This window comes from Rissa tridactyla, unplaced genomic scaffold (genome assembly GCF_028500815.1).
Source record: "Rissa tridactyla isolate bRisTri1 unplaced genomic scaffold, bRisTri1.patW.cur.20221130 scaffold_33, whole genome shotgun sequence".
Taxonomy (NCBI): Eukaryota; Metazoa; Chordata; class Aves; order Charadriiformes; family Laridae; genus Rissa; species Rissa tridactyla.
The window spans coordinates 2,507,066-2,516,341 of NW_026529545.1; the positions used below are offsets into that span (position 1 = coordinate 2,507,066).

Sequence of the window (9,276 nt, forward strand, 5' to 3'; positions counted from 1 at the left end):
TTGATGGTGACAGCGCTGGAACAGGCTGCCCAGAGAGGTGGTGGAGTCTCCGTCTCTGGAGATCTTCCAAACCCACCTGGACACGATCCTGTGCAACCTCCTGCAGGTGAACCTACTTTGTCAGGGAGGTTGGACTAGAGATGATCTCTAGCGGCCCCCTCCAACCCCTACCATTCTGTGATAGTGTGGTTCAGCTCCAGCAAAACGCTTTGCATGATCTCCCTCAATATTCTTTTACCACTGGTGACACCACTGGTGACCGGCTGCCAAGAGGATTTCACCCCATTAATCACAACTCTCTGGGCACGGCCATCCAGCCAGTTTTTAACCCAGCAAAGAGTACACTTGTCTATGCCATCATTCACCAGCTTCTCCAGGAGAATGCTGTGGGGGATGGTGTCAAAGGCCTTGACAGCCAGCAAGCTGTTCCAAGTTCCAGCCAGCTCCAAAAGAACCCCACCGCTGGCCAAAACTGAGCCCATCAACGAGGATGGTGGAACCTCTGTGAGAGTGTATTTAAGAAAGGACACAAGGGCTCGAGTGGGAGAGGAGTGAGGGAAAAACAGTGTGAGAAACAGCCCTGAAAACACCAGGGTGAGTGAAGAAGGAGGGAGAGGAGGTGCTCCAGGTGCCAGAGCAGATGGTCTCCTGCAGCCTGTGGAGAATACCACAGTAGAGCAGGTATTTCCCTGCAGCCTAAGGAGAGGAGCACAGCGGAGGAGGTAATCCCTGCACTTGGTGGAGGACCCAACACTGGAGAGGTTGGATATTTCCTGAAAGAATTTCAGCTTGAGGAGAGCCCATGCTGTAGCAGGTTTATCTCAAAAGACTGTAGCCAGTAAGAGGGACCCCATGGGAAAAGTGGTAGAAGGAAGGAGCAGCAGAGAGGAATTGTTATGGACTGACCAGGACCCCCATTCCCCATCGCCCTGCACTGCTCAGCGGGAAGGAGGGAGAGGAGCTGGGAAGGAAGCAGCAAAGTTCAGCAAGGGAAAAAATGTGTGGGAGGAGGCTTTCCAGGTGATAAGGTCTTCCATCGGTCCTATGCTTCTTTGACCCTCAGCCTTTGCAGTTGCACATGCCTGGCCTGCCCACTTACCTTCACTCCTGTCCCCTTTGTAGGAGGCCCACACACATCTTGGCACGCCCAGCGTAAGGTGGCCTCCACCAAAGCTGGAGCCCACCTGGCCTTGGAGGCAGGGAGGGGCCCGGTCCCCTCTGTCCGGGGCTGGGCACAGCTTTTCCCTGGGAACCTCCCTGAGGAGCACTCCTCGTCTGTGTCAGCCTGGGGCCCGGCAGGGGTGGCCCAGGGACAAGGGCTGCTGGGGCAGGGCTGAAGGAGCTCAGCTGGGACAGCGTTAGACTGAAGATCTAAAGGTGCCTGGTTCAGCCCTGGGCTTCAGCAGTGATTTTTCTCCCTCTGCTTTTTGCAGAGCCCGTCTGCCGCCTTCCAGCCTGCCCCAGCCCTGCTTGCGCCTTCACCTCTTGCCAGAGCACTGTCCCTGCCCTGGACCTGCACATCTGCGGCTTAGAAGGAGCCTTCCTCCAGCCCCACAAGTCCCCAGCCTCCCCCTGGGCAGGACTCTCCACTCAGGGCTGCTTTGGGGTGGTCTCCAGCTGTGCCTCCTTCCCTGCTCCACAGGATCGGGATGTGTCCTCTGCGGGGTCTCTGCACGACCCAATTCCTCTCCTCTTTGTCATGCTCAAGGGTGCAGAGTCTGTTCCCCTCCTCAGGCGCCTCCTGCACCTTGTCTCCATTCCCAGAGCAGAGGCCACTGGACCCATAGTCCCAGGGAGAGGCACTCCCTGGAGCTGCGGCCTGAATGGCAGCATCCTTCCCCCGGGGGGGTGTTGCAGTGAGACCTCTGATGTGCCCAGGACAGCTGACAAAGCCACGCTGAGGATCACCCACCGGAGTGCATGGCCATCGGTATTGTTTAGTCACACGCTGTCCTGAGCAGAATTTCTTGTCCCCCTTTGCCCCCCTTGCTCCAATGACTGGTAACACACCAATATGCTCCTCTCTGGGCATCAGCCCCATGGAGATGGACACCTGCCCTTCACCCCACCTCCAGGGATGCTGCGGGGCAGAGGGGTGCAGGAGGAGGCCCGCTACATGGATGAGGGCGTGTGAGCTTTCTGCCCCCACGTTGCCCCATCGCACACCCTGGGGTGCCATCAGAGCCTGGGGGCACCTCACCCCAGGGAGGGCATGTCCCTCACCCTGTTGTACTTCTCCTCCTGTGCCGCTGCGCACAGATGTGGCACACAGCGGGGTTGCCCTTGCCCTGGGGGGCAGAGGAGGCTCAGGAGTGTTCTCCTCTCCGTTGGCCCTGGAGGGGGCCAGAGCGTGGGAGCAGCACCTGCAGCCAGAGCCTCCTTCTGCCCCATCGCTCTTCAGAGACGCTGGAGGGGCAGTGCTCTGCAGTGCAGCCCTGTGCCAGGATCAGGCCCCAGGGGAGAGGCAGTGCGGACTTCCCCCATCTCAGGAGGGCTCAAGTGCTGTTTGCTGCAGAGGGTCCCTGGGCACCCAGGGGACAACGGGGCTGTGCTTGTCACAGACCCCTCGTGGGAGGAGAGTGTCTCCTGCTGGGAAGGCTCCAGAGGGTGTAGCTCAGTGGCAGAGCGCCCACTTTGCATGTGGGAGATCCTGGCTTCCATCCCCAGCACCTCCAAGGGGGTTCTTCCCTGAATGCCCAGCCTCAGGGAAAGGCTGGAGCTGGAGCCTCTGGTCCTCTGCAGGCACTGTGGGCCTGCCCTGCCCAGCCAGGGTCTGGCTGTGGGGTGAGGAGGGCTGTGTGCGCTGCCTCTTTGGAGCCCCCTCTCAGGAGAGAGGCGGGCAGCTGTGCTGGACCTGAGCTCAGCTCACTGCCCTGCACCACACACCCACCCGAGACATGCCCCTTCCCCACCACCATGTCTTTGGGCTCTGGTTTCCTCCAGCCACCCTCAGGGAGACACTAAAGCACCTGGGCAGGCAAGCACAGCTCTGGCTCAAAGGCTTTTAATAAGAACCGATATGGGGGCCCCTGTGTAAAAACAGGGGAATCAAAATCGAGGAAACCCCTGGCAGTTTCTGCTGCCCGTGGGAAAAGGGAGAGGGTTCCCTGGTGCTCACGGCTCTCCCAGCTGCACAGACCTCTCCTCCCTCCTGGCTGCCCCCAGCTGCACTGCAGGGACGGGCTCTCCTGGCCCGGGGCTCAGGGACCGTTGTGCACTGAGCTCCGGTGTCACAGCCTCTGTGTCCTCAGGGGGATGTGCCACAGACACCTCTTCAGCATCGTCATAGCCCGTGCTCTCTGGGGACAGGGACCAGCCATCCCCCTCAGCTCCGGGGGCACCAGCACCTCTCTGGGAGAGCAGGTTTGGCCCTGCAAGAAGCAAGGCAGGCCATTGCATGTTCACCCCATGGGGAGCCTCTCCTGGGCTGTACATCACCTTCCTCCCTTCTCCTCACCAGTCCTGAGACGTTCAGCTCCCTCTCCCACCCACGGTACCCCAGAAGAAACTCCAGGGGCAGGTTCCCCCACCCCAGCACGTTGGGCTCTCAGTGTGACAGCGATTCATCCAGCACCGGGGATGCCACCCCAGGAACCAGCAGCTCTTTCTTTCCCTCTCACCTCCAGGGGTATCCGTGGGTCCAGATCCTTCCTCTGTCACCCTGGGCATTTCCCAGTCTTCCTGCCCAGGGGAAGGATCCTCCCCAGGGTCAGAAACCTCCCTGGCATCATCATAGCCATCAGCTGGGTCACCTCCAGGCAGGACAGGGACATCTGAAAGGAGAGGAGAGCTGGTGACAGTGAGAAGATGCGTTCTGCAGAGCAGAGGATGGGAGGATGCGCAGGGACGTGGGGCTCCGACATTGGTGTTTGCAGCCCCACAGGAGATCCTGCCCGATCTCCGAGCTCCGAGGGTGACGCTCAGTGACACTGCTGTCCATCACATGTCTGCAGGGAGGAGACATCCACCCCTTCCTGCCCCCCATTACCTGGTGCTGGCCATGGACCATCCTCCTCCTCGCTGTCCCCGGGGTAGGGCTGCAGCTTGCTCAGGGACCCCTCTGAATAGGAGCCTGGAGAGAGGCCCAGCGGGTGTCAGGGGAGTGTGCTGTGCTGACCCAGCTTGTGCTCAGTGCTGCTGGGGACGTGGGACCCACAGAGCCACGGCTGCACGGGGACGAGGGCTCAGGACTCACCCTGCTGCCCTGGGACAAAGCCCATCTCCAAGGGCCTGCCAGAGCTGCCCTGGGACAGCCCCTTCCCTCACCCCTCAGGTGTCCCCCAGGGTGCAGGGGCAGGCAGAGAGGGGCTGTCCCCAAATGGGACGCGCAGAGCAGGTGGGGAGAAAGCTTCTCTCCTGGGCCCAGGACATGGGTGCTCCCCACACAGATCCAACAGCCCCACAACCGCACGAACCATGGGTTAGGGGGCTGCAGGGGTCAACCTTGGGTGGCAGCCAGGGGAAAGAGCACTGTAGATGTGTCCTCAACGAGGGACGCACACCAACCTGAGCCGCTGAACCTTGCCTGCTTCTGCCATGCTGGGCTGGAACCAATCTCCTCGTACACGACCTCAGGGAAGGGCTCCTGAGCTCTCTCAGAGCCTGTGGACAGAGGCAGGGCTGGCCCAGGGATGGTCAGAGAGGGGATGGGATCCCGCAGAGAGCACACACTCTTGTCCCCCCAGCTCTGCCTCTCCCACTCACTGACACCCCACGGCACCCCTGGCCTTGCCAGCAGGCATCTTCCCCTGGGAAGGGACCCACCTCTGCGCCCAGCCCTGGCGCTTCGCACTTGCCCGGCCAGGAGGGCCAGGAGCAGGCAGAGAAGGGCTCCCAGGATGATGCACATGATGACGGGCAATGAGACTCTCCCGCTGCCGGTCAGACGGCCCCGCGTGGGATCTGCATGGCAGGAACACAGAAAGGGCAGCACCAGGCCTGGGAGAGGTGAGGGGCCGGCACACCCCAGTCCTGACCCCCATTCCATACCGGGTTTCAGGGGACGAGGGATGGGGAAGCTCCCACCTGACTGGGTGAATGACAGCCCTCCCCAGCCTCCCGCCCCACCGCTACCCCGGTGCCTCCTCCTGGGAGTTTCACAGCCCAGCAAGGAGCCCTTTCCCCCCGGCTGTGGGTCACAGCCTGGCCCCAAGAAGACCCAGCGCTGGTGGGGAGGACGGGTTACCTGCTGGAGGGGTTGGTGCTGCCGTCCTGGGTGCATCTGCAGAGGAGGAGAAGGAGAGCTGGGCTGAGAGGGTGGGGGTGCAGGTACCAGGGAGCCTCCTCTCTGACACACCGTGTGTGCGTGTGTGTGTGCGCACGTGTGCATGTGCAGACATCCCTGCCACATCCCACCCAAATCGCCCCTCCTGCACGACTGGTGAGCATGGCCAGGAAGGAGCGCAGGGCCCAGAGCAGGGACAGAGCCGGCAGCCCGGGAGATGCCCCTGGGGGCTGCAGGGCCCTGCGGGCAGAAGCTGGAGGACACCCAGCCCCACAGAAGCTGCTGCCCACTCGGCAAAAGGCTCTCCTGCTCTGCAGGGATGGCCTTGCTCTCAGGAGCTCTGGAGCCATGATGGCAGCCAATGGGGAAAAGGGCTCCCTGTGAGGTGTCCCAGCCCTGCCGCTCACCTGAGCAGTTCACGGCCGCGTCCTCCTTATGGCGGCAGGCACCGCTGTCCCCAGGCCGGGCCCAGCAGTCCTGCAGAGATGGCTCTGTCCCCCGGCACTCCACCTGCTCCAGCCAGATGGGGCCGCTCCCCTCCCCAAATGCAGCCTCGGCCAGGGCAGACACCGCAGGGCCACAGCCCAGCTGCCTGCATGCCACCTCGGCATCCCGCATGTCCCAAGAGTCGTCACACACCGTCCCCCAGGAGCCGCGGTGCCACACCTCCACTCGGCCAGAGCACCCCTTCTCCCCTCCCACGGCACGAATCTTCTCCCTGTCTGGAGAAGGCAGAGAGCTCCCAGGGCCGCGGGACAGCAGGCAGAGCCCTGCCAGGCGAGAGGGGCATGCAGAGGAGCAGCTACCTGTGCAGCTCGGGGTGCTGGGGCACGCAGCCATTGGGGCCGGGGGCGTTTCTGGCTGACTCCCTGCAGAGGGAAACGCTGTGGTGAAGGGGCTGCTGCAGGGGGCCGTGCAGCAGAGAGCGGGGCTCAGCTCAGCTCGTGCCACCCACCCATGGCAGCAGCTGAACCCCGGTCCTTCGGGGGACACACACTCGGCAACGTGGGGGACCCTGACTGCTCAGCCCCAAAGGGACCCTGGGTCACAGAGCAGCAGGAGGGTGTCCATGGAAGGGACACTCCTCAGAGCCCTGGCTGTTCCCTTCTGGGACCTCGCCTCGAGAAACCTCTGCCTCAACCAGGCGAAGCTGGGAGCCCGGCTGGCAACCGCTGGTGAATGTGTGGGGCTCCAGGAGAGGAAGTCCCATTTTTGGTACCAGCAGCAGCAGCGTCTGGCTTGGAAACGAAAGGCCCCTGCAGGCCCAGGAATTTGACCATGCCCAGCCAGGAGCAGGAATGCAGGGGATGCTGGTGCCCGGCTAGCTCAGAATTACCCTTGCAGGTGATGTGGGTCTCCTCTCGCAGGTCGTCGCATGACTGCGGGTGCCAGGGAGCGGAGGGACACTGCCAGAAGGAGCTGTTTCTCTCCCCACACTCCACACGGTCCAGCCAGGCCGTGCCAGACAGCCTGCCGTAGGGCCGTTGTGTTTCCAGGGACCCTCTGTCCCCGCAGCCCAGCTCCTTGCATGCCAGCGACACAGTTTCAGGAGTCATGGAGTTGGAGCAAATGCTCCCCCACGTCCCATTGTAGAAAACCTGCAGGCGCCCGGAGCAGTTGGTGCCGTTCTCCAGCCTCAGGGCCATGAACTCTGGGAGGAAAGGCAGCGAGGGGGAACAGGCTGGGCTGGGGCTGGGGGAGCAGGGACACCCCTGCACCCGCCAGGCCCTCAGACAGGCAAAGGCACGTCCAGCAAGTCCCCCTTGCACCCACGGACAGAGAAATGTCCCTGATGGACAGACACCCCTGCCCTCCCTGCTGCCCGTCAGGGACAGCGGAGCTCCCCAGGGACCCCCGGTGGGACTGAGGGCACCTGTGCATGGGTGTCCCCACGGTGGCCTTTGTCAGGGGCTCAGAGCTGGCCAGGAACAGCCTCGGCCGTGTCCGGCTCTCCCCTCGTCCCGGCCTGCCTGGGGACTGGGCTCCCACCACAGCTCCCGGCACACACCTGAGCAGACGACTCCTGCGTCCTCTTTATGCCCGCAGTCGTGCTGCCCCCAGGACCCTGCCGGGCAGTCCCAGAGAGCAGCTTTGGCCCCGGAGCAGTTCACGCTCTCCAGCCAGATCTGAGCAGAGCCTTCCCCGAAGCGAGCGGAGCCAACCGCCTCCAGCGCCCCTCCGCAGCCCAGCTGGCGGCAAACGACGGCAGCATCAGACAGGTCCCAGCCGTCATCGCAGACGCTCCCCCAGCTGCCCTGGTAGTAGATCTCCACTCTCCCAGCGCAGCGCCCAGGCCCGTTCACCAGCCGCACCTGACGGCTCCCTGTAGCAGGAGGAAACCCCGGCTGCCGTCAAGGGCCGGCTGCCCACCCAGCCCAGAGCCTGGGGGGGCCGTGCAGTGCCACTCACCCCAGCAAACGACCCCCACGTCCTCGGCAATCCCTGCTTCCAGCGCACTCTCAGGCAGGGAGGTGTTGCAGAGGGTCAGGTTGGCCTCGTGCCCTGCACACCGTACCCCGCGCAGCCCCACGGGACCCGTCCCTCTCTGAGCCTTCGGGGGGTTGTAGGCTGCCTCTGCCTCTCCGCACTGCAGCTGCCGGCACACCACGCTGGCCTCCTGCACGTCCCACTGCTCATCCAGGACTCTGCCCCACGTCCCGTGCTGGAAGATCTCCACTCGCCCGTCGCACGGGCTTCCTCCACCCACCAGCCGCAGGGATGCGAAGCGAGCTGGGCCTGGGGAGAGCAGCCATGCCCCAGCCCTTGGCGGCATCAGGGAGCCCGGCAGCCTGCAGCATGTCTCCAGGCTCTGGCACCCTTGCAGGAGGGCCTTGGAGCTCGCCTGCCTGCCGCCAGCCCTCTGTGGGGACCTTCTGAGCCAGAGCCTTGCACTGCCACAGGGTCCCCTGCTTTGGGAGCATTTAAGAGGAAAACAGAGTAACCGAGTGTTTTCCTGCACTCACCTGAGCATATGACAGCAGCGTCGTTCTCATGGGAGCACGGCGAGGCCCCCAGGGCAGTCACTGGGCACTCTCCCAGGTGGGCTTCAGTCCCGTCACAGTGGAAGGAGTCTCTCCAGACAGGGCCGCTTCCTCTCCCAAAACGCCCTCCTTTAGGAATGGACTCAGCAAACCCGCAGTTGAGGTGACGGCAGAGAACGTGGGCGTCCAAGAGGTCCCAGCGGGAGGCACAGAGGGTGCCCCAGGTCCCCTGCACATGGACCTCCACCCTCCCCTCACACGCCGTGCTGCCGTTCACCAGCCTGAACCCTGTGAACTCGGGACAGAGAAGGATGAGACAGGGCAGACTTGTGCTTTTGCTGCCTTGGGTGGTGGAGTAGAGGCCAAGTGGACACCCTGCCTTTCTCCTCCTTCTGCACCATTTTAGGGCTGCAGACAAACATTCAAGGTCAGGTCTAATGGGGCTCTGAGCAACCTGATCTAGTTGAAGAGGTCCCTGCTGGTTGCAGGCAAGTTGGACTAGATGACATTGAAAGGTCCCTTCCAACCCAAACCATCCTATGGTTCTGTGATCACCCCTTCTGTCCTCACACCCAGCACAGCACAGTCCCGTCCCTGCTCCCCCATCATCGGCACACCCCCGGTGGTAACACCCTGCCCTGAGTCCTTACGTGTGCAGGTGACACCGGCAGCATTCGCGTGGGTGCAGGGCTGCTCCCTGGGGGACCCCGTGGGGCAGGAGCTGAGAAGGGATTCATTCCCCACACACTGCAGCTCTCTGTCCCACATGGGACCAGCCCCTTCTCCAAAGTGAACTGCCCCGGGGACAGACAGGGCTGTGCCACACTGCAACTCTCTGCAGACCACGTCGGCAGCTTTGGGACCAAAGGCGGAGTCACAGACAGTTTTCCACTCGTTCCTATCATGGATCTCCACTCGTCCTGAGCAGGGATTGTCCCCTCCAACCAGCCGGACAAATCCTGGAGTAACCAAAGAACCCTGTGAGTTCCCACAGCCCTCTGGCAGTTACATACCCATGTCCCACCTGGCCTGCAAGGTGGCCACAGGCAAAGAGCCCCACGACCCTCCCAG

The 9,276-nt window shown here is 62.9% G+C and overlaps 1 protein-coding gene across 1 annotated transcript; it reads right to left on the reverse strand.

The window, feature by feature from the left end:
• Positions 1-4,438: 4,438 nt before the first annotated feature.
• LOC128903429 (scavenger receptor cysteine-rich type 1 protein M130-like) lies at positions 4,439-8,879 on the reverse strand. The gene is made up of 9 exons (XM_054187440.1): positions 8,843-8,879; positions 8,188-8,547; positions 7,634-7,960; positions 7,233-7,547; positions 6,561-6,875; positions 6,031-6,093; positions 5,632-5,946; positions 4,765-4,938; positions 4,439-4,602 (listed from the first exon to the last, which is right to left on the reverse strand). The coding sequence occupies exons 1-9, from the start codon at positions 8,877-8,879 to the stop codon at positions 4,439-4,441; spliced, it is 2,070 nt and encodes a 689-aa protein (XP_054043415.1).
• Between the last annotated feature and the right edge of the window lie 397 nt (positions 8,880-9,276).